Source organism: Glossina fuscipes, unplaced genomic scaffold, assembly GCF_014805625.2.
Source record: "Glossina fuscipes isolate IAEA_lab_2018 unplaced genomic scaffold, Yale_Gfus_2 1, whole genome shotgun sequence".
NCBI lineage: Eukaryota > Metazoa > Arthropoda > Insecta > Diptera > Glossinidae > Glossina > Glossina fuscipes.
In genome coordinates this window covers 10,676,954-10,703,390 of record NW_023998415.1, presented here as the reverse complement: position 1 = coordinate 10,703,390, position 26,437 = coordinate 10,676,954, and the positions used below count along the sequence as shown (strand labels likewise).

The 26,437-nt window shown below is 32.8% G+C and overlaps 2 protein-coding genes across 5 annotated transcripts in view; both read left to right on the top strand.

The window, feature by feature from the left end:
• Positions 1-26,437, top strand: part of LOC119632459 (alpha-tubulin N-acetyltransferase 1) — a 48,323-nt gene that overhangs the window by 16,569 nt on the left and 5,317 nt on the right. For all 4 annotated transcript variants that reach the window (XM_038025377.1, XM_038025374.1, XM_038025376.1 and 1 more), the window contains 4 exons: positions 10,452-10,600; positions 13,005-13,151; positions 13,270-13,680; positions 20,220-20,376. In XM_038025377.1, coding sequence (XP_037881305.1) covers positions 10,494-10,600; positions 13,005-13,151; positions 13,270-13,680; positions 20,220-20,376 — 822 coding nt within the window. In that variant the 5' untranslated portion in view covers positions 10,452-10,493. The remainder of the gene's footprint in view (positions 1-10,451; positions 10,601-13,004; positions 13,152-13,269; positions 13,681-20,219; positions 20,377-26,437) is intronic.
• LOC119632461 lies at positions 21,010-24,143 on the top strand. Its single transcript, XM_038025380.1, has 7 exons — positions 21,010-21,278; positions 21,550-21,609; positions 21,719-21,790; positions 22,320-22,391; positions 22,451-22,522; positions 22,770-22,847; positions 23,875-24,143. The coding sequence occupies exons 1-7, from the start codon at positions 21,207-21,209 to the stop codon at positions 24,115-24,117; spliced, it is 669 nt and encodes a 222-aa protein (XP_037881308.1). The 5' UTR covers positions 21,010-21,206; the 3' UTR covers positions 24,118-24,143.

The window sequence follows — 26,437 nt, the reverse complement described above, 5'->3', positions numbered from 1 at the left end:
TAAACTAAAGTATAAAAAAGACTGCAATTGTACGATGCAAAGCGTTACCGTTGCTTGGCTTGCATGTTTATAATGCCAACTTGTACATGTACTTGTTAAAAATACTCTCCGAACCGATGCAATAATGAAATGGAATGTTTTCATTCATTTAGACAAATTCATGAGTCAGAAAATTGTGTAAAATAAGTTGACGACAACAACACACTGATAACTCATATAAAATCAACAGACGCACTGACAACTTATTCGTATTCATTTTCGTTCGCTTCATACTCTGATAACGCAACTTTAAGCTCAAATGTAATGACGTTTGAAATGAAAACAAAAAAAAAAAAAAAAAAACAAAAAAAATGTTTTTTTTATCGTATTTAAGATTAGTTTTGAATTAAAATTCGCAATTGTGTTTTTCTTCTTTTTTTTTTTGGTTTCTTCATCACATTGTCTCATCTCGTAATCATTTTTTTTTTTTTTTTTTTTTTTTTGAGGCGCTGTTTGCTTGTTTAGTTACTCGGCAATGTTGTTGAGTTAACAGAAGAAAAACAAGTAAACAATTCAATAAAAACTTGTTAATAATATTTTGTTATTTTTAAGCGTTTATTTGTTTAGACAAATGACGCGTGAATGGTTATTCAATTACAATTAAACATTTATATAAACATAAATAAATAACTGTGAACAACATGTAAATCGCAAAAAAAAAATTGCTCAGAAATAAAAACAATTTTTTCCGCCATCAGTCCTTTGATCATGAAACGTGCAAATCGAAGACAATCTAAGTACCGATTACCGGTGTTGAGGGAAAACGAAAAATCACTGTTACGTCGTTGCAACTAACTATTCTCTGTTTCCAAGTCACCCAACTACAGTCGCATAGTCAAGCCCTGCAATGATTTTAACAGAAGATGATAATAGCGAATTTAATTGGATTTTCTATTTTGTTTATTTATTTATTTATTTATTCATTTTTTTTTTTTTTTTTTGTACGCACAAGAAAAGCATTATGAAGCACACGTTTTCATAAGATTTTCAAAATATCTTGTTTTCATCTATCTATTGCAATCATCAATCGGTCATATGCTCACTATGCTCAGTCGCAGAAATAAGTGACTTGACGTCTACATCGAAATTAACTTATGAAGGATAAGTTTAAAATGTGAAGGCAATGCGTTGCTTAAAATTTGCAAGAATCTCGTTATGCGGCATAATATTTTCATTTCGAAAGTGTTCCAGTCGATCAAGGGATTCTACACTGAGAAAAGTTTGCTTATTTGTTTAAAAACAATTATACTGAGTGGCACGGCACGCAAGTTCACTATTGGCCAAGCCAATAACGTGTAATGGCGAGAGAAAATTAGTTTAAAAAAAATATTATCGAATGAACACTGACTAAAGGTGTGCAATTAGCAATCATTTTACGAGTTTCAAAGAGCGCTGCGTACGCATTGCGTACTGACTGAAAATTTGGACAAAAGAAAGTTGAGAGCAAGATGGGTGGTTTCGTATTTCTTCAAAACGGTATCGAATACTCGGGCGATGTTTGAAATCGAGTTTTTATGCAGACAAATAACATTGCGTGAAGTATGGGTCAATCACTTCGCATCTGAGACGATGGAACCAATCAGAACGATAAATAGATCGATAAGCTTCGGATGTGAAACAAGATACATACACGGTTTCATCTACTGATAAGTAGTGATATTTAATAGTAGTTTTTTGAAAGCCGTGAAATGTGTAGAAAAAGTATGTGTACATTCATCAGGACAGTGAACGGAGCAATTCACATATCTCTCACATGTCCATCCTGGTAAATATTTGGACCGACCAAGTGCATATGATTTAAAAAATAATTAAGAAAAATCAATTTTGCTCCCCTCTTGTAGTAAATAAGTTATGCGTAATCAATTAATCAAGCTATAGGAATAAGCACTAAGCGCTCTTCTTATTTACTTGTTCGTAAAAACTTCCTGAATAAATTAATAAAAAGATTCCTATAAAAAATTGTTTTTCTTCCTGTATTCGATTTCTGTGAATATTCAAATCAAGCAATGCCGGCAATCAAGTAACTCATAAAAATCAATATCGTTCTGCGTAAAAAAGTCTTCACTTATTACCGGTCGTGATCAAATGCAAAAAAATTACTCCATTTCTCCATGCATTGGCACATTTTTGCTCGAAAGAGAAGGCCGTCTGATACGTGAACTTCACGCGTCCGATTCCCATTTTAGCAAATTTAATATTTTTTGTCAAAGATTTCTTTATATTAAGCACAAAAAATTGAAATTTGTTTCTTCATAAGAAGGCTTAGATAAAATGCGAATCTTTTCAAAAAATTTCACGTCAATAATGTAATGTTAAGCCGCGTTTATGTGCATTTATCCTAATTTTCGTTGAGATTAAGTTCGCAGGACTGAATTGTGATTTTTAGGATACCAAACATACATCTATTTACATATTATTTACAGCAACTTATGCTCTTGCAACGTTTTAATGTTCGTCTTCCTTCTACTGGTCTTGTCTTGAGACATATTACAATTCATCTTTCTTGCTTCGGCTGACTTTGCCGCTTTCCGCTAATCCCTACGCTCAGGTACTCTTTTACAAGCAACTTAGTTATATGCAAAAATTTCATTTTGACATTTTCATGCTAATCTCTTCTGTTAACGTAAGGTAAAGAAGGGAGAGAGGTCATAAATTTGTATTTGATTGAATTTTTTGAAAATCGGTTCATTGTTTTCATTCGCAGGCTCATTTTATGACCAGCAGTGTATTAATGAATTTCGTAACAATATTGTCGCTCAAATTTTATTACTAATTCTTGTCAAGCAATGCCTTTGTATGTAAAATGACTTTTTCGAAATAAGGCGTTATATGAAAAGTGATCGGTGCGATTATCCGGAGACGCCGTAGAAGTTTTCCAAATTGCTTCGTGTCTCTCAATACTTTATAAGGGGAATTTATTTTTTTGATGGGCTTAAAGTGCTGGTGACCTAGTGATGCGGCAATAAATTTATACATCCTTTCCTAATTTCGATGATTGATAAATGAAACTTCATTGATTTTTCGTTACAATGATGTGCTTTGGTCATCATAATTAATATCATAAATAAAATCCAATTCATATCATACAACGTAAAACACTTTACCTTTCTTTTTAACCTTTAACTCGAGAATTACTGACGTTTTGTGTATACCTAATTTTTTATCAAAAGGAATCATTTTGATTACCTGTTCTTAGCGACTTGTTGTAGTTGCAAAAATGAACGTAGAAAACTGAAATTCAATAAACATAAAACAAACTATACATGTATGGTCAAGTATATAACGGTACTAACGGTAAAGCGATCAAGGTCATTTTCGAACCAAACACATGAACGCTCTTTTGATGAATGATGTTTAAGTATCAGGTTCGAAAGTTGTACACACAAATATGAAAACATCATTTTTTTCGAGGATGTTTTGTCCTTTTCTCTTTTATGATGGGCGCAAATTTTAGTATATAGCAATTGTTTTTTTTTTTTTTTTAATATTGAATTTTTAATCGACCAAAAAATGTTTGGCTTAGTTTTCAGCATTCATTCCTTCATTTTAGTTACTATGGAAAGTCGATGGGAAATCGAAACAGTCCCTTCTTGTTAAAAGTAGGTGTATGTCGCCGGCATCTCGAAAGCTAGACTAAACAAGCGATTAACAAGTATTTAAAGATCTTTTCATATAAATAAAATTCAGCAAAAAAATTTGAAACATTATTACATGCTTCATAAACGTTTTTTCCAACGTTTTGTCGAAAATTAATAAGAACCAAAATGTCGTATTCGGTAGTTCGAGTGTTAAAGAGTGCACATCCATTTCATTGTGGACATGGAAAAGCTAGCAAAAAGCCAACAACTTTTTATTACGATAACTAGCTCGCATGGCATTGCCGGAACTAATTTTGAATAGTGTTGCGTGGACTTTGTGGAAGCTACGTTTTACAATTTCTGTAGCGTCTAACTAAAAAATGCTCCACGAACTTGTTTTTCTCCCCACCATTATATACAACTATATAAACAATTTGCAATCAGAAAAATGCATCTTAAAAATATTTTCGCTTTCGCTTTTTTACCGACGTCTGTAAATCTCATGATTCTATTCTATCTTCTCTTTCATCATTTTTTTAAGAAGAAATATATGTATATATATACATATGTATATAAATATATGCATATAAATATATGCATATAAATATATATATATATATATACATATGTATGTGATTTGTATATACATATATATTTCACTCAACCTTACAGCTCATATGTAGTAAAACATGGAGAATTTTAAAAATATTGATTTTTATTTGGCGAGTATTTAATTAAATGCAATTTCCGACCAAAAATAAAAGACAATTTTTTGATTTATTACTAAAAAAAAAAAAAGACTTTAAATAAAATTGTCGAACAGTTCTTGGGGTTTCACGAGAATTTAAAAGTGATTGGATAGAATTCGAATGAAAAGAATGCAATTTACTAGAGTTGGTTAGAGTTGCTCTATGACGCTTTGAAAAATCATGTTTCGAGGAAAACGCCTTTAAAGTCTTGAAATATGGCCGAGACATGTTTTTTTTTTTTATTGAAAAAATTTCTTATTATTCCTTTCTGCATTAGATTAATGAAATCATAAAACTGTCATTCTAAATTCAAAATAATAGTCTCCCACCATTCCCATGCATATCCTTGATTATTTTATGCTCGCAAGCTTCAAAAGCTGTTGCCGTATTTGCCAATGACCGAATTGCACGTTTTACAATTTTCATGTTCTTGCAGGAAAGTTTTTTCATAGCTAACATCAAAAAGTGCAGACCAACTTTTCCATTTCTTGATAGAAGGGCTGGCTTTTCGAAATGCTTTCAGTCTTGTATCTATTCAACGATCATCTCAGCGAAGTTACCTTAACATATATATTTTTTCGAAAAGCTTTTGAATAATGATAAGCATTTTCTAACGATATAATGGATTAGAGAAGCTACAAAGCGATGAATTAGACATTAGGCTATCGCTTCCCAGCAGGGATTCGATTGACTCATGTGTCATATTTTGGATTTTTGGTAGAAGCCCAACATTTTATGGTAAAGGTGCCATAAAGAAAATACATTTTTTTTTTTTATAAATATTCTAAGTTCAAAGCAGCTATTAATATTAAAAAAAAATAAAAATTATGAAAAATTTACAACGGCTTGCTTCTCCCTCTCTTAGAGCAAAAGCATATGCTGAAATTCTTGTTTTGTCTGTTTGCTAATTGTAATAGATGGGGGTCAACAGTCGACAGATTTGTATTTTGCGTTCTCAGATGATTTCCGTGAATATTCAGATTTAACTTTATTTCTACATTTGTTTTAAAACGCGAATTATTGATGAGAACATATATATTCAAATTTCTTTTCCTATAGTAAGTGTGTTTGTAGATGAAACGCTCTTGGGGGTTGTAGAATTGACCCAACAAGTTTAAATTTTTTTGTTTTTTTTTTGTTTTGCAATCTTACATTAACGAGAGTTAAAAACATAAATTAAAAAGGGGACAGATGGACGGACACGGCTAAATTGAGTTTGTGTTATAATATACTCTTAGTGGCCGTTAAAGATGATGAAACGCATAGAAATCATTGTGTATTCAGATCGATTCATTCCAAGGCGAAAGTAAATTCCATAAAAATTTTATGAGATACCGAATTCACGTCAAACGTTGTTGCGCAATGAGATTTTCATTTGACTTTTAATCATCCTATACGTAATTAATGAAAAACTTAAGTGAACAACTATGGGAGCTGAAAGCTTTATTTATTTCCAATCAAAAACAACTGCAACCAATAAGTTGTGACCGCAGCCAATCGATAATTGCTTAGAATTAATTTTGCTACAAATCCTGTATTGATGAAAAGAACAGAAAAAAGAAAAGAAAAGATTTATAAGTATGCATTTATTTGTATCATTTTAGTCGTCAAAAATATTTCATTATAATAAAATATTTTTTTATTCGCTAATAAGAAAAAAAAAATGTAATAAACACACGTCAATTCATTTTGTGGTTTATTATGATTTAATAACAAAAAAAAAAAAAAAACAAAAAAAAATGATAAGCTAAGGTTATAGTTATTGTCATTCCCTTTGGTACGCTTCGAAATGGGCTTTAGAGGCTGCACGTTGCTGTGTAGATAGAGAGAAGAGCACACTAACATTAACATTCATAAGTTCCTTTTCATATCAGTTGTATACCATGTTCGTAGGGGCATCTTGTCTAGAATTGAAGAAAATCAATTATTGTAAAATTAATTTTAAGACATCCATCAAGTCAGCATGGCTGCGTGGCAACTGCCATTGACCGTTACGATGAACTTTGCTTTTGCTCGGTAGAGAAATGTACCAGTTTTGACAAACAGTGGCCTTTATTTACTACCATTGGGTTTCTTTTTTCAGGGGTGCGCTTAGTAGTGACAGAACACGAAAGTTGAGTTTCACTAAATTGTTAGGTCAAAGCAGAGATCACATGCTTAAAAATGGTTTTCGAAAATGGCGGTAATCCAAGTACAGTTTAAGGGAGGATCACACACTATACATATATTGAGCATCATTACCGTTTGGATTATGTGTTTCCTAATTCAAGCGATCTCATACGTATGCATGAAAGTGGGTAATAAGTGATCAAATCGCAAAGCATGGTTAGTTTAAAAAAACGTTTTAATATTGACAAAGGACTTTGCAGTAATGTGTGGATGCTTTGAATGCTCTTCGCAAAACACTACTACTACTGCTGCTACTTTTTTGAATGATTACCTTGATCTTAATTTGACGCCACTGACGCCAGAAGCATATGCCTTCATGATGAAATGACGAAGAGAAAATTTCATGATGCACCAAAGGCAGATGAAATATGAAAACACTGCTATATTCGTCTATGCGTTTGTCAATTGATGAAATTCGTATGGGCTCAAAATTATGCACTTTGGCAATTGTGTTCAGATTATTGATATTAGAATTCAGTTCGAAAAGTGCCCCGAACTCAAAAACAATCTATATATATATATATATATATATATATATAATTCCTATAGAGTAGATATGTAACTTTCGAACTTGTACGATCAATTTATATGAATCCTCAGAATGATGATAATGGTGATCGAGCATTTTCAAAGGTGCAAACGTGGGGAGGGCGAATGGATGAATAATGTATTCGCCTTAAAGTGAATGTCATATTATTGCTAGTTTTACGTATGGCGGGTAACTTGGGATGGCAATCGCTTGCGTATATAAACAAATAAAGAAAACGTCAGCAACTTTCATTATCATGTATGAGATGATTTTTAGAGACTAGCATAGAAAAGGGCCGACCAGCTTTGTTCTTCTCTCTCTCTCTCTCTCTTTGTTGTTTTTTTTGAAATTAATTTTTTTTTTTCTTCTATTATTCATGTAAATAATTTTTGTTTTTTTTTTTTTTAAAACAATTTGCCTCGGTTACCAGGCTATCAAATATTTATTTATTGATTTCACAAAACTCAGACCTTTAACAACAACAACAACAACAACAATAACAATAACAGCAATAACAACAAACTAATATAACGCAAACACGTACTAATCGACAAAACATTGCAAGTTATTGATAAAAAAAAAAAAAAAAAAAAAAAAAAAAATCTTTTTCTTCGTTTATTCTAAAGGTTGCGTTAATTGCAAATTTTGTTGTTTTTTTATATAGTTTTAAAATTTGTAGTGAAGGTTGCTTATCTTTTTATATAAAAATTTGTGAGCGCGAGTTTGTGTGTGTATGCGTTATTAACAATAATAATAACGATTTTAAGTATTTGAACCATTACTTGCACCTGTTCAACGATACTCAACCAACTTGACTTTTTTTTTTGTTTTTTTTTTTTTACCATATACCCACCACTGAAGGTTGTGAGGTATACTCATTTTGTCATAATGTTGCAGAGGGTGAAAAAAAAACCTCAGAGACTCTATATAGTATAGTATATATTCTTGATCAGTACGGCATTTTAATTTAATTAAGCCATGTCGGTCCGTCTGAAATCCAACTAAAAGAACTCGAAGAGTTGAAAGGCGACGAGTGATGTAAAATTTGAAAGATGAAGGATAAATTTTATCCCAGTCATTTTTTATCTCATTTTTTTTTTTATGACGTTAATTAAATGAAAGCAGGAGGAGCCATAGATACTAATGGTGTTCGGTATGTGAGATTCGACCCCACCCAAGTATAATTGTCTTACTTGTTTTTTTTTTTTTTTCTTTCCCATATAACCGAACACTGCAAATGTGCGAGCAATTATGAAAAATTTTCAACTACTGTTGGTTGAGACAAGTGCATGAGAATTTCAAAATCCGTTACAAATTTTGTATTATAAATTTATATTTAATTAGCCCTTAAAATCGTCGATTTATATATATATATATATGGAGAACTATATTTGTAAGCAGTATTTGCATGCAGGTGCATGCAAACATATACATGTATGCATGTATTATGCCTCTGTGCACTCTTACTTACTTAGTCGGTTAGACAAAGAAAGAAACTTAACAGAAAATTCGAATCGACTTGAATCGAATCGAATATTCATGTATATAACCAGGTGCAAAAAAGAAGAAAAAACTGATAAAAATTCTTTCGCTTTAATGCAAATTAAAACTTATTTCCCTATATGAGACAATTCTTCTTTTCTTTTCTTTTTCGTTTTGTGTTTTGCATTGCTTATAATAATCAATTAAAGTCTTATAAATAAAAACGATGAAAAAACTCTTTTTGAAGTTCACAGCTTGAAAAAGTTTAAACCATCTTGTACGGTATTTCTAGGATTAAGCAAATGCTTAAGATCGTCTTCTTTTCGTCACTCGTCTGTATCGTCTTCAGAATTTTCTATGCTTGTACAAAGCTGATGTGGCGCAGCCGTAGATGCAATATAGATGCAATTGCAAAATTTCACCATTAATTTTTATACCTGGGCTTAGAACTTTCCTTTTCATTATCCACACTTTTTGTGTATTTTTTCTTTCTTTTTTCTCTTAAGCTGAAAAAAGACAAATAAAGATCGTCTTGCGATCATTGGCTTTAAGATTTTCATCGGGCAACAAAGTAAAGAATTATGCTTCATAGAGAGCGTATGTATGTCGCTGCTTCAGTGAATACAATTCGAGCCTAAGAATGTTGGTAAGAAGAAAATTGCAAAGATTGCAGGTCGGTCGTGCTTTGGCTAGACCCGTTTAAGACGATATGATAATTATATCAATTCGCAGTCCAAGATATTGAGTCATACAACTAGTCCAATAGCGGGCTCCAAGACACCATTACCATTATTTCGAATAAAATCTTATATGTCAAGTACACAAATTAGCGGTTATGCACTTTTATCGTACGCACATGTATTATATACATAATATAAAATATGTATATATTATGTTAACATGATGCCTATGAATCAGACAGCCGCTTAAATATATATCTGTGCACATATATGTAGTGCTTTTATAAAATAAATACCTTTGCTGCATACCTTTCGGCGTTAATATCACGATTAAACAGAAGGGATATTATAGTCGACTTGATCTGCATTTTCACCATCATGTCCATCACAACTTGCTTGAATTGAAATTGAAGAAAGTCTCTAGTAGAGCTGTGCACATATATGTATGTATAATGCTGAACGTTGGAGCGAGCAACAATAACGAAAGTGTAGCCTATATAATACAAATTAATTTTTTACACGATTTGGCAGCATTTTCTTAGTAAATTGCACCAACTCCGCATAGTCAGCTTTATGATACGTATGTGAATATAACTTCTCCTGATCCCTTAGAAAAAGTGTCGAGCCATATTCACACACTTAATATACATGTACATATTATATATATATATATATATATATATATATATATATATTTTTGGATATTATATGCTGATGTTTGGTACTTACTCGTTTTGGCTTCCCATGATTTGATTACTTTGCTGATGGCTGATTAATGAAATTTTGGGATCATATAATAGTGCTATTAAACAATGAACAAATGATAGGATATACATAATTAAATTGATTTCGTTTTTCATATTATTATTATATTATATACACATGTATAAATAAGTATATATATATATTATATATATACATATTATATATATATATTTAAATATATATATATATATATACTATATATATTATCTGAGGTCTACGATGGACATTTAGATGCGTTCAAAATAATAAAACTTACAAAGATAAAGTAAAAGTTCGACAAGCGCGTGCAGATAGGGTAAAACATATTGTACATATATATATCTATCAACAGGCAGCGTAATTGAATGAATGAATGAACAATCAAATTTAAAATGAACCATTAAACAACATTTTCCTATGTTTAGTTCAATTTTTTCATAACTTGAATATTTAAGACAATTGCTTTTCTATTTCTTTACAGTTCTTCGAACCTTGTTTGTGTTTATTGGCATTTTAGGAAAAAATGGTGGATTTTCGTTTTGATATAAAACCGTTATTTACACGGCCTATCATTAAAGTGACATCAAATTTATTGCCACATACTTTCCGTGGCGATCGTCGGCAATCCTTGTAAGTACAATATGATATATTATAGATAATACAAGGCATTATGGGCTATGGGATTATTTGAATGCAGGCGCGCGTGCGTGTCTGTGAGCGTTTTTTTTTTTTTTTTGCAATCGGGTGGGAAAGCTTCGAATGTCGCGGCCTTCGTGCCAGTGAGAAACTTTAACTAGAAATCACGTATGCCATCATCTCCTAACGTGTAGCGTGACTGCTTAGGAGGCCCTCACACGGAGAGGGCTATGGCGGTTATCTGTTAATCTACGTTGATGCCTCTTTCGTCTTTATTTCTTCAATAAGTTAGCGGCAAACATTTTTATCGCTTTCCAATTTCTTAGGACATGTGGGGTTTATTGTTCCATACACAATAAACTGATCTGGACTCTGGTGCTGTTTAGGCCCCTACTCTGTGGGGATTGTCTAACTCGCCAGGGGGCGTAGTACGCTTAAAAAGTGGTTTGGGCCACCGTGGGGTTAAGCCTTACAGGCAGGAACCCACGTTAAACCCTTGCCACAAATTCTTAGGACATGTAACAAAATTTTCGGTAAGAGGATATTCCTCAATATCCGTACTCAGCGTCCTTAATGGACTATCAAAAGTGAGTGAGCTTATTGGCAATTGGTCATATTGAATTCAACCTTAACATTCTGTCTACTAAACTATACTTCCAGGGTTGGTAAGAGCCGACGCGTTCATATACCTTTTGTCGACTTAGTTTTTCTCTCCCTCTAGCCTACTAGCATGTATATATTGTAGTTGGGCTTTGAGTAGCTGCTTTCTTTGGCCTATAGGTCGATTCGTACCACGCCGGTGATAACCAATTCCGCATCTTCCGTTACAGCGCATTACGCGATACCTACCTGCCTACCTACCTACCTTTAGGGTACAAAGTCAAAGTGCACAGCTCCGATGCCTCTTGCATATGGTGATATCTTGCGTGTATTTTGCGAAACGGAGAAGCCATATAGTATAGTTGATGTTACTGCTTCTTCCATTAGTTTTGCCTTGTCGAGGACCGATGCTGTTAGCTACTAATTGGGCCAGTGTCTCCTCGTTACCTCTGCTGCTTTCCCGCACACCCATTGGAGATGCTTCCTCCCGTTAGTCGGTAGGACATAGTTATCGCAAAGTATTTTATAGGCCCCTATAAAGACTATGTTAGCACTTCCTTCTTTCCCAGTGATCATGTCATTTGCTAAAGCGATGATTTCTTATAGATTCTCTGCGATTATTATTATTGTTAAGTTTTAGGCAAAGAGCACTATTGACTTCTAAGGTTCCTTGCATCCTGCTTGTGTTTCACAACAACTATTAATAAGATATTATGAGACTCTTCTACCCAGAAGTACAGCACGATACACCACCGATAAGTTGAATTGAAGGCATATTTGATATCCAAGGGTTGTTATTAGGCAATATATTTTGTTACCTCCCCTCGGACGTTCCTGTTTTATAGATTTTGTTGTTATGATGTTCACAATATTAGTTTCATCTGCAATGCTTTTCTTTCTTCTGAGTGAAAACTGGTAATCCGACAGACCGGTGAAGTTGCAAGCGCTTCTTCTTTACGGTTACGAATTAGCTTTTCGTAACCTTTATTTATACTCTTCAATAGACAAATAGAGCTATGGTGCATGAGGTGGTGAGGCTTCTTGAGCTGAAACAGCAAAACCAATGCTTGGCTTTTCCATCTGTCCGAAAATATCTGTTCCGTTAAGCGCGTATTGAAAGCATTTACAATATGTCGCAAGTTTTATTAGAATGACTTCCTTTCCTATAGTGTCGTTGGGGAGCTTGCTTAGCCTGCCCCGTAATATTTCCCATCAAGGCAATTGTGTCTACACCATCGAGAACGTACGCAAATACCTCACTATGCCGTACCATCACTTTCCTTTTGGATACCGTGAGAACTCGTTTCGCATTATTTGTACGCTAATTCTACTGGTGTATGTTTGAACGCACTTCTATTGTTGCTGTAATATATTATAATTTTATTGAGTGCATTTTCTGCGTAATTTTTGTGGTGACGCTTTCCATGGCCATGGGCTAGTAATAAATGGCCGCTACGGCTATTCTGTCTTTCCTGCTTTTATTTTTCGCTTATAGTCTGAACTTTCCTTTTTTTCGCATAACTAATGATACAAATTGTTTAAAAAACGCCAACTAACGCCCACTTGCCCACTAATAGGCTTGTTTACCGCAATTATTAGCGGACTACCGAGAAACACATCCGATCGCGACGAACACTAGGCTTTTTCTCTTTCTTTCTTTCTTTCTTTCTTTCTCTCTAGGGAGCCTAGTATTCACATATACATATATATATATATATATGCAATGCAAGTGGTTCCATGACGGCACTATATTAGACTAGAAGCTATGATAATATTAATTTATTTATTTTTGTTATAGAGACGCAACAGCGAAAATATCGGAAATAATTGATTCGCTAGGTTTGCTATCAGCCAAAGCCCAGAAATTAACTAAACCGGTAACAACAGCTCAACGCTTAAGATCGTCGGAAAATCAAGTTGTTTACATTTTGGCTGACGTTGATAAGTAAGTTGCCTTCATTTTCGACATCTAATTTGCGCTTTTCTACCTTTCTAGCTTTTATCGTCTCTTACTTTCATTTTTCAAAATTTATAATCATATTTGAAATTCTTATTGACAACAGAGGCGTTGTACTAGGTCTATTAAAAGTTGGCACCAAAGATTTATATTTATTCGATGAGATTGGTCAGACGCGGAAAATTTCGAATGCTCCATCAATTTTGGATTTTTATATACACGAATCCCGTCAACGATCTGGTTTAGGCAAAGAACTTTTTGAGACTATGTTAACTGATGAGGGCTGGAAACCGATCAAATGCTCTGTGGATAGGCCATCCGATAAATTATTAGGCTTCTTAAGGAAACATTACGGTTTAGTTCGCACTATACCGCAGGCAAATAATTTCGTTTTATACGAGGGTTTCTTTGATGATAAACAGCAGCCAGAAAATCAAGATCAAAATCAAAATCATCAACATTATCGAAAAAGTCAACAGCAAAGCAACGGCACTGCTGGCATGCATCTCACAAATAGGTAAGCAAAATAAATAAATCGTAGTTTAATAAATAATACCAAGACCAAGAACACCATTAAAAAAATCAAAAAAAACAAAAAAACAAAAAACAACTTAAAGAAAGCATAAGAGATCTCGAAACAATTTAATCCGTATGGTTAAGTTTATTTCATATTAGAAACCACATACTTATATATTTGTAGATACCATACATTTATATTTAAAGCGGCTATGTTTATATATATATATATATATATATATATATATAATGCGGTTATTTAATGTACTATGTAATAAAAGCGAAATAAAAAAATTTAAATCGCCACTTTACGTGCTTCAATCATAACATAAACAACAATAACAATAATAAAAACAACATTAATCGCATAAAACGTATACATTTACATACGTAGTTATTATTATTATTATTATTATTATTATTATTATATGACTAAGAAAAGTACGTGTCAATCAACTGCTGTGTTGAAAGTTGCGCTAGAAAACTCAAGCAACCCTTAGTGGTTTTTCACACTATTTTTGTTTTTTTTTGTGTTTTTCTTTTTTATTATGATTCATATGCACTTAAACATTTTCTACTTCATTTTAGTATGCAGTTAAACTAATTTTGATGCACACACTTACTTCGTACGTACGTTTACGTATATATTTATTGTTATTGTAATAAATCTGTAACGCTTTTAATTTAAAGTCAGTCAACGATGGTGCAACATATTTTTTTTTTTTTTTTTTCAAACAAGCGAAAATGTTACATTCGGCTTGAAGCAAGCCATGATGTATGCTCCACCTCCTTTTCGTTTTATCGTACTAGCACCGATTTTGTCCGACCCCTAAGACATTGCGATGGAATATAATTGGTATTGCAAGTTATTATAACTGGATCATTGTTAAGAAGTTTTAGAAATGTTAGGTGAATGAATCACTAATATATTTGATTTAAAATTAAGTGAATATATTTAATTTATACTTTTTACCGTATTACAAATTGCGTTCCACTCCCCAAGCCCACTTTTTTGAGGCGAGGATGGTAAAAAAAAAAATAATAAATCCACCAATACCGTACGAACATTCGTTAGAATAAATATATAATTTATCGTATTCTACGTATCCCTCTTATTTTATATCCAGATTGAATGGACTGTTAAGAGAAAGATAAACCGCCATTTTTTAGCGTCCGCCGTCTTGAATAGAGAGAAAGAATTTGACTATATCCTACTGCGTTGTCACCGAACGGAACGCATGATAGGACGTTTGAAGGTATCTAATATATCAGTTGCCATCTTCCCTTATGATATTCTTTCCCATTAATAGACAAAAATTCCACAAATTTTGCTTAAAGGAACAGAGTTACTTTCAAGTTACTTTCTTTATTGTGGGCATGTTCCTTGACCAATTTGATCTATTTTCCCAAAGTCTCTGCCAAATTTAAAGTAAATATTTTTTTGCGTCGAGGAAAGTGTTAATATCACACACCGACCCATTAGCACAGGCACGCAGACATGCTGCCGGACGGACATAGATAAACCAACGGCGATACCTAAAATACCTAAACCTTACATCGTCTACGAAATCCGCTTCTGGGTGTTGTTGCAAACTTTATGACAAAGTGAGTATAAGCCCATGGGTCGGTGATGGGAATAAAAGGCAACAATCACTTAAAAGGTTGAACTTACACAAAATCGTATCATTTACAAATAGTGATCCGCAATGGTAAGAGTATCATATTTTCGGTTGTAGTTAAATGATTTGCATCCATCAACTTTGTCGTAAAAAAAATGCTTAACAAGCAGACCACAATCTCTATCATTAAATATTCTGCACTATTGTACAATTATTCATATAGTGTCCAACACATAGCAAGCGACATACATATTGAGAGACAAAAATGTTGGTAGAGTGTAGTAGAGTGTTTGGTAGAGCTTTGGTGTACTGTAAGTGGTAAACTCTTCTTTCACGTTTAAAATCTCGAGCTGGACGGATTTCTAGTAGAGTATAGTATGCTGATGGTAGTATCGTTATGTAGAGCTCATTATTATTAATACCTAAATGGTAAATTATCTTCTCCGCCTTTAACAATATATGCCAGGGCACGGTATCTGTCTGTTGCACGTCTTCATATATCATCGCAATGATCTATGATATGCTAGCCTTATATAGAGCATGCAAGTAAAAACCAAGTAATAGATCCTGCCATTGCTATAAATTGTTAAAGAAAATTTGTTTAGAAAAATTCTTAGACAAAGTTAAAAGGATCCGTTACTAACGTTTAACGTTATATGTCATCTTACAATAATTGCTTTCTTTAAAACTAATGCAACTCGCTAAGCGATGATACTAATGTGTAGTGATTAAGAGAGCGCGTGTTTTTTAGAAAACTTAAAAACACATTTAAGAAGAAAGTTAATATAATAACTAATAGAAGCTAATATAATAATAAATAATTTACATAAATAATAAAAGTTTTAGCATACACATCTTGATTTATTAGATGCACGCAAACACGATATTAATTGTAACTTTTCAGAGGTACTTGAGAAGCTCTTTGTTGTTCAAAGAATACAATTATTTAGAAGTCATATGCACATTGAAACAATTTCAAATACATGGAAGAGTTGGACGATATGTGCAAATGACATTGATGAGGGCTTCACTTTTTAATTTGTCTTTGTTATTAAGTATAAACAAAAAGCAAGGTACACAGGGCTCATGATACTTTGAACTGTTACATCTGGGATATCTGGGATTTGCTTAAGTTAATTGATTGAGTTACATTAAGCTATGTTTACATTAAACCTGCAGTTTGCGTTGCAAATGGTTAAAGAAAACGTTGACCTGCTGGTGATTTTAGACAAAAGTTTCTAGAATAACGGCTATGACCTGATTAAGCGAATAGCTGAAAGAAAATATATATATATGTGAACATGACAATAAAGCATTTCAGTTCATTGATTTATTGGAAGCTGTCGTCAGGCTTGGTCGTTTAGCATTCAAGAGTCTCTTCTCTACGCAGTAAATGAGTACGAATTGTTCACAAAATCAATGGATTCTGTTTTGCTTAGAAAATTCTTTAATAAACATTTTCGAGCTTTGTTAAGTTATCGAATCAAATAAAATCTTTTTAAAAGATATTTAAAGAAAAATTATCCAAATCCTTGTACGAATGATTCCGCTACAGCGTGAAATTAATTTTTACCACATGTATGCCCTACAAAATCGCACAATTGTATGGTAAAGGATATGTTAAGTTTATGCGCATGTATGTGACATTCAGAATGACTTACGATAAATCGATTCAGAACCGATTTGAGCTTCTTTGTTTTTGTGCGCTGCAATCCATGGGTGGCCCTTTAGCCCAAAAATTTATTAAAAATGAATTGAATTGGATTATCTTTACTGCAACCCCTCATACAACGCCTTATTTTGGGAAAAAAAGTCAACAATTTTCAAAACATTTCAAAGAAAACGGCAAAGTGGTACATTAAACTGATGTGAAAATACCTTACCTTGCATACCTATTCTTTATATAATAATAAGATAAAAGGTCTAAATTTTAATATTTTATAATAAAGATTGATTTGTAGCATATATTTGGCATAAAAGTTAATTCAAATCAAAGTTTGATCACGTAGATCTAGTTTTTTAGCCCAACCGCATATAAGGATACTGACGGAAAGTAAAATTCAAAATTTTTCGTATATTTCGATTTAATATTTGATAAGACGATTTTCCAATATTTTTTTCTAAAATTAAATTACATCAGTTCACGTAAACTCATGAAAAGTACGACTTTACCTCGAAGCAAATTACAAATTTTCATAATATATTCCCTTTCGTCGTAACGTTTGCAACAGTCGGAAAGAAAGCTTTATTATTCGAGGTCGTATAAAGATTATATTATTAATCGGTAGAAAATTTTTGCTTCGATTTGTCCATTTTTCTATCAGTTCGTCTCTTAATTGCCTGTTGCCTGTTGCCAGTTGCCAGTTGGCTGTAGTAAAAATTCTTCTAGTCCCAAGAATTAAGGCTTCAGAAAGAAGGCGTTAGTCAAAAGCAGTTTCGATCAAGGGTAAAAATATAATATTCTTACTCCAATTGAAGAATTGAATTACATTAACTTAAGCGTTGTAGAGATGGGAATGTACATAGGGTATACTACATAATGACCAATCTTGTCCGATTATAATAGTTTTACTTGTTTACATTACATTATATGCTTAGTTCATCCAGCGCGTATGTCTATTACTATGCTATTTGCGGATGAATTTGTGCACAGCTTCTTATTTATTTATTTATTTATTCCACTTATACAAGAAACTCAATTAAAACAAAATGGCAGTCGAGTTCAATTGACTCTTAAGTAAATCTTAAAATTAATTAATAATAAAACTTAGTATAAGTACAATAAAACAAATAAGGAGGAAAAAAAAGAAAGAAAAAAAAAAAAAAAGGCATGTACACAATTAGCCTAGAGCCACACCCACAACCGATACAGGACCAAATTGCAAGTGAACCCCTAAGCCATCGCAAACATGCATAAGCTTGGCAACCGATAATTGTTAACAACAAATTAATTTTCGACTCATAATGACATATTTAAGGTTAAGTCAGTTTAAGTATGACATAGGTAATTCGCGCTTATTAAGCAATATTGCTTTAATGGACTTTAAAGAGTCCATTAATGAGAATAGATGATAGACATCATTTAGGTTCTAGCAAACAACTCTGTGCGGGTTAAACAGTTCAAAATTATATTTGCATTGACTTCTTCTTCGTAAAATTATTTTGTTTTGTCCCGGAAAAGTTTAAAGCTATTGATAATCCTCGATCTAATAATAATGAGTCGGTTACTCAATTATCATAACACCAAAGAGCACAAAATGAAGCAAGACGACGAACGAGTAAGGATTAGACAATTAAAACAATTTTTGTTATAACATTCAGCAAATGTATCAATTAAATCAAATAGCGAAAGTTGATCGATCGATCTTATATATGTATATGTATATATATATTTCAGTAGAAATTAAATTGAAATTGAATAAAGTTTGCTCACATTGGCAAATATGAAGCCTTTAAGTAATAGCAAAACATTATTATTGGCTCGGATAGAATATGGTGTAAACGACCTTAAATTAATAATCAAAAACGTTCGAATAAACTGTAAACCGAAATATTCGATTTGTGTTCAGGAAAAAATCCTTTGATACAATGACGACTAACCCAAGTCTTGCCAAGCCTTGGTTCTGCACAATCTTTTAGACATGACTTTTTTCTTGACATCTATCCTATCATCAAATAATTTTTTGTGCGAAAAACAACTGTTTTTTTGGAACTCTTTGTGCCATTACTGCCACTTACTTATTATAAATAATGTCCGCATTTGACTCTTATTAAAGGAAATGCAGCCATATCTGATGCGATTCTTAGATCCCTCTTTTGGCACATATTTCGATGCTAGAACAACTGACTTACTAGCACTCCAATCAATCTCCAAGCAATTCGTATCTATGAATTGATCCTTAGTAGCATTATTGAAGCTTTCCTATTATGTATGCCTTAACGACAAGAATGTTGTATGCATACCTATCAATTTAAGCCAATTACTCTACTTGTTGTAGAGTATTTTGTGGATTGTGAGTGCGTTAATGAGTTGATCTTACTTTCAACTTTCCCGCTTTATTTACGAATATTGCAATAACATCTACTGCACAGAATGTTAGTTACGCTCCTTTATTGTTGTAGGCTAATCATATCTATTTTCTCTTTGAATGTTCAGATAGACCTGGCCATTATTTACTTGGACTTTCCGCGCTACTATGGGATCTTAACTCTCAGATTCGAAGTTGCTTTTTTGCGCAATTTGGGCGCGTTTATTGTGCGCGGTACTATGGCCATTCTTGCATCGGACGTTTATATAATTCTAAGGAGCATTCGCGGGGGATGGCTGAGATGGGGGGTGTTGATCAACAATTTCATTGTATTATGTAGGATAGTATCTATGCTACGTGTTATGTGCATTGGCCAGATTTGCATTCATTTTCAAATTTAATCTACGGCCATCAAATAAGAACATACGTATAAACAAAATATCGGTTTTCTTTATAAATTCCTGTAAAGTAACGGGCACATATAAAGTAATATGTGCCAAAAAAAATACCATAGATAGAAAAAAAGGCCGGGCTTTAAAGTTAATTAGAAATATGTATAACCTTTGAGAATTCTGAAACGATATCTTAGCATTGTGGTTATAAAAATACTTTATGCTTATTTTACTTAACAAAGATTATGCGCAATAATTTAATTAAATTAGTAAAATAATGCAAACAATAAATTTTTGCTTGTTAATAATAATAAGTAATTAATGTTTATATATTTTCATTTTTCATTCAATTAAATATTAACTAACCTTCACCATTATCATCGCCATCACCACCAAAATCAACAACAACAACAACAACAACAATGATAATGGAAACAACAACAACTCATCATCATCATCAAAATATGTTAAAAAAAAAAAAAAAATTATATAATCGACCAGTCCTAATACGCAATTATTCGGTGCTACTTATCTGGGTGATGAGCTTAATAAGAAACGTTCGCGGCAATTAGAAGCAAGCAAGTTATCCGCACAAATAACCCAAATTGCGCCAGTCGGGCGTTACGGTGCCCGGCGACCAACCTGCAGTATGGCTGAGGTATTTAATCAAATCCATTGAAATTCATTTTTACTATATTTGTTAGCTTGTTTTCACTTGCGTGTGTGTGTGTATTTTTGAATGACTAACAACACAATTACTTTACTGCATTTTTAATTGTTTTCCAATTTGTAACCGATTGAGAATCAGGCGGTTTTTTTTTTTTTTTTGCTACATGTAACCCACCAGTTATAGATTGAACTCTGTTTGTTTAATTTACACACACAATACTTATGCGCCCACACACACATATATATGTATATACTTATATATATGTATATATATATATATGTATATAAATATATATATATATATATATATATATATATAAATATATACACATAAATAAATATAGATATATACATAAATATGTATGTGTATATATACAAATAAATATATATGTACATATAAATATATTCAATTCTTTGCTGTTTCAAAAGAAAAAAAAAAAAACCTTATTAATACAAAAAAGGTAAAAAAAAATAAAAATAAAAACCAAAACACAATCGTTTTGAAATTACTTTCAAATTCTTCAACCAGAATAATTGAGGATTTTTCAGAATAGTGTCAAATTTTAAGAAAACTTGAAAATAAAAACTTCCGCTTTTACCCGAACACATATATATATATTTTTTAAAATAAACGTCTGTTTAATGTTGATTGTGTAAAAATTTCGTTTTCAATTGATGGTTAAAATCAAATAAAACGCGTGTTCATTAATAATCAATCAAATACACAGCAGAAAGCAAAAATTAATCTCGAAATAACGAAAAACTTATATAAAAGCAGCCGCGACCCCTATCATCCTGTCTTTAGCAAGCAAAAAAAAAATGGAATCTAAACGTAGCCACAGGCAAAGCGTGCATAGCAATAAGCCCGGATCATCGAAGACGCAAATATTAGTAAGTCTCTCAGGGATAGATAACACCTCCTTTCTTCTCTTCTCTCTTATTCTCATTTCGCCGGCTGCCCGGCCCTCTGGCTAGGCTTTGTCTGCCTGTGTCTGGGTAGCCAGCTAACTGTTTCGGTATCCTCCACTTTCGGTCAAGAATGAGCGGAAATGAGCGGAGAGAAGAAGAATTCTATTACAAATTTGTGTTTCAATAAAGTGCATTACGATTTTTCTTAATTTTTGTTTAAAAAAAAAAAAAAAAAAAAAAATTATCAAAAAAGAAAAGCACCAGTGATGTTAGCGTGACCCCTAGTCAAGCTGCCGAATTAGCCAAACAAAATGTAAGTTTGCTTTAAAATCCCTTTATAAGTGAAAAGCAAAATTCAATATTTTCTTCTTCTTCTGTTTTTTTTTTTTTTTTTTTCTTTTTTCTTTTCTTTGGAAAAAAAGGCTCGAAAAAATCCTTTGGATGCTTTAAGTAAAATGAACGCTAGACAAACACCAATCATTGAGCGTAGATCGGTAAGTGATTGAATTATCATATTTTTCTATTCCTCTTCTATGCCTTGTGGCTTGCATTGCTCATAGCGCAAAAAAAAATCGTCTGAAGAGATGCCGGCGTAAAAAATGAATAATGCTCCACTGACATTTTCTTTAATTTTTTTTTTTTATAATTGACTTTTCTTTCATAAATGAAAGTCCATGGCTGCTCTGCTCTGTCAGTTGCTTTCATGCGCAATGACTTTTTTAAAATAAAAAAAACTCGTTTATAATAGAAGCTGAGCTAAAAAATTTGTTATCAAAGAATTTTCTGACGGGAAGCTTACCGCTATCATCCTTCACTTATTTTACAATAAACATGGACAACTCGTGCTATTGCTATTCAAAGGTTTATCAGGCTGATTCCGTAAGTTGCGGGGCTGCTATCTAGGAGACGGCATCTTTTCTAATCTTTTCGAATCCTTTTCTTGCTGAAATTTAGTTATTTAGTTTATTTCAATATTTTTTGTAAAAAAAATTTTTATCTCTATTTCTCTTCCAAACTCATCAGGGTCTCCAAGATGTGGACGAAGAATATTTAAAGAAAAATATTTTCACTAAACCATTATTTCCACGTCATTCGGTAAATTTTTTGTTTAGCTATTAGCTGAAATTTATTCTGAATTTTGGCTTGTTACTTAGGGCCTAAACGATGATGTTTATGCGGCGCGTCAAATCCAAAATATGCCTGCTGCCGGACAACCTTCCGTATCGGTAAATATTAAAAAAAAGAAGCCCTTATTCTATTCCAACTAACGGCGAGATAAGTCTTTTCATAACGTGTCTTCATTGCTTTTGATATATTTGCGAGTTGACCATAGAGATATAAACTAAAATTTTATTTTAGATGTGAACTGTACGTTCGTTTGTCGATAAAAAACGAGACGACATCATATTTATTACACTCTTATTTGTAACTAAATCTTATAACTGAATTGTTTTTAAATATTATATACATTAGGGCTCAAACGATGATGCCTATGCTGCGCGTCAACTCCAAATCCAAAATATGCCTGCTGCTGGACAACCTTCAGTACCGGTAATTATAAAAAGAAAAAAAAATTTTTTTTTTTTAATTTTTTATTATATTTCCTTCGTACAACATAACTTATTACACTTTGTACTACTGGCTGTGGCTACACACGGGATAGGACAATGAGCAGGAAGGTTTATTAGAGGCAAGATTTCCTAAATATGTGCAGTCAGAGTGTTGATCAGAAAAGATTTTGTTAGATAGTTAGAAAGCGGCTAGAGGAAGAGGAAGATGGTTTTTTTTTTTTTTTGATTATAATCACTTTTTTGCATGCATCACCATAATCTCAAGGGAAATCGGACGTAAACTACTTTGTGTTTACGCCTCGTAATCGATTCCTTCAAAGTACGGTCGGAAAGAAATTTACTCTTGACTTGTTGTGGAAGATAGAAATATTCAACTTCTTATTTCCACTCAAATTTTTTAAAACTATGTGCCGTAAAAACTCATTCCTTTAGTCAAGAAAAATTTTTGCAAAAAACTTTATGTGAAATTTGTAGAGAAACTTACTGTGTTGCTTTTCTTCGAAAAAAATCTTTGATAAAAAATTATATAATTTTGTTTATTAGTGTGTTTATGCATGCATTCGAAGTCGAATCGAGTTCGACAAGCAAAAATTTCTTTCCTTTATAAATCATATTTTATTATATGCTGTTCGATGTTTCCGATTTTTGGGATTCTCTTTTTACGAGGTCCTTCAACGTCACGAGTAATAAATTCTGTCGCGTTTAGAGAAAGTGATAGCGCAAGAGCACATAAAATATGGGCTGGACAATTGTATAATAGAACCTTCGAGGGATTCAGGGAATCAAAAAGCATTGTAGTAATCAATAATGTGCAATAAGTTTTTGCATCATACGTATGTATACGGATTAATGATATTATTTGCCGTCCGACGACATGCAAAAGGGAAAATTGAAACTGAAATTTAAGTAAATTGACTTTAGAGAAGGAGGGACACTGTACATAAGCGTGATAACAAAAAAACTAAAGCAAGGAGTTTGTACGCATGCTTTCTTATTGACGATTACAGCCGCAGGGCGATGGTATATCAGTAACATCTTCAAAGGCTCATCAGCATAATAAGTATCATCAGCAACAACCGCAGCAAGTACCACCGCAATTATCGCCGCCGCAACAACCGCAAGTAGCTCAGCCTAACTTGCCACCATCGCAAGTTCAAATGCAAGTAGCGTCAGGAGGACAATCGCATGGCAAAAATCCAATAGCAACCCATGTAAATTCTGCATATTATTATTTAAATATTTATAAATAAAGCAATCTCTTTTTTTCCTTTATGTGCTAATCATATCAATTCTTTTGTTTACTTATTATTCGCTCTGTACTGTAACTGTCTGATCAATTCGGTTGATGGTATGTGTTTGTGTGTATGTTTCTCTCTCTTTCTCTCTGTCTCTCTCCTTCCCACTCTCTCTCTGTCTCTCTCTCTCTCTTTCTATATGTATATGAGCGGGTATGTGATTAAATGTGTATTTTGAACAATTGAACAAATTGGGAAATAGGTCCAGCAACCGCCCGTTCAACTTCAAGGACAACATCAACATCAACATCAACCGCAGCAGCAGCAGCTGCTACCCACGCAGCATCAAACGCCTCAGGGCCAGCAGCAATATCAGCCGCCTTCGATTCAACAGCAACAGCAGCAACAATTACAGCAACAGCAGCAGCATCAACAAATGCAGCAACAGCAACAGCAACAGCACCAACAATTGCAACAACTTCCACCGCAACAACCGCCACCGCAACAACCGCCACCGATACAGGTCGGTGTTCATTCGATGCCGGCTACTTTAATTCAACCGGAACCGGAGATGTGCACTACTTGCCCAAATTGTCAGACCACTATTTATCTAGTGCGCGGCACTGATATGAATGAAATGAACGCTGGCGCCGGTGTTGGCCAATCCATGCCGCCTGAAGTTTTGCCGCCTGCTGCCGCAGCAGCTGGAGCCAACTGAATTGAATTTGCAATACATACTCACTCGTTGACACACACACACAGGAGTGTGGAGTGTGATTTTTTTATTCATATAAAAACCGTTTATTCGAAATTCTCATTCGTGTGTGTGAGCTTAACACGTGTTGATAAAATTTTTTTCGTTTACAGTTTCGTGTATTAATTTTTTTTTTCTTGCTATATTCATATGTGAAAAATTGTTGTGTTCTTAAAAAAAATTATTATGTGCAGCAGCCAGGACCTTCTCAATTTTCATCAATCATATCAATATTATCATCGATATAATAATATGTTCACACGTATACTTTTTTGTACAAACATATATTTAGATATAATAACGAATATAAATAAAATATATTTCGGAATACTAACCAATACGAAATTGAAGGCGATTTTCAAAACAATTTCAATCCTTAGCAGAGAACATAATAAACGATTGACAACAATTGATTGAACGAATATCCTAATAAAAGTTTTCTCGATATCTTTTGATTATAATCAAAAAAATATAATGAGAGCGATATTCCCGTTAGCGAAGTATATAAAAAAAAAAAAAAAAAAAAAAAAAAATCAATTTTATCATATTATACTTACAGTACAGCATCGAGAGCCACCGCTACTAAAAAAATGCCTTGAAAAAGTTCTGATAAAAATTATGCAAAAAATTATCTCAGAAACACTAGAAATCACTCTTATCTCTATAAAACCGTATGCCTATGAAAAAGTAATGAAAAGTGAGTTTGTTTTAAAAGCCTTTTTGCAAAAAGAAAAAAACAATTAAAATTTGTCATCCGTGCTTTTGCGCTACTCGACTTCATTCATTCAATCATTCATTCATTCATTCACTTGTAATAAATCTGAAATATATATTAAACGTTACGTGTGATGGGTTATCCCCAGATTTAAAGTAAAGCATGTTAAATTTTCTTATGCTTTAAACATATATAAACATATATATATATATTTGGACGTAAGCCAATTTCCAATTTCATTTCCAGTTGCTTTGCCAGCACTTTCACTTTTCCATAGAGCAGGATAAGAAATATTTGCTTTTCTTTTAAACATTATTATTATAAGAAGCGTAACACTTATATAAATTCCGTTGCCAAACAGTAGGCATTCATAGATTTCAAATTGCATGCATGTGTGGCATACACATACATATATAAAATACACTTATGTGATATCAAGCAGCACTCTGCCTTGAGCTATCATCACGATATTTAAGTTAAGTTCTGCATTATTGTCCTTTTTGCTCTAGTTCCGTTGAAAAGCGAAAGGAAATTTAAAACAATGAAAAATTTTAAACCATATTACGGAAGTCTATTATATATAGTTGTTCTCATTTTCCTTTTTATATAAATGTTACGGTATATTTGGTTTTAGTCTTTTTTTTTTCCCCCTTTTTTTTTTCAAAAACTTCTCTTTTATTTCAAATATTTACTTTTAAGTGGAACCACTTGTTTAGCATATTGAATACATATATATACATACATACTCTTCTTTAGTGTATATATGATTACATAGTCATATACAGTGTTGTTGTGTGCCGCCTGCAGTAGTGATAAACGCTATTACAAAGGCATTACTTGACATAACTCACTTGACATAATTTTTT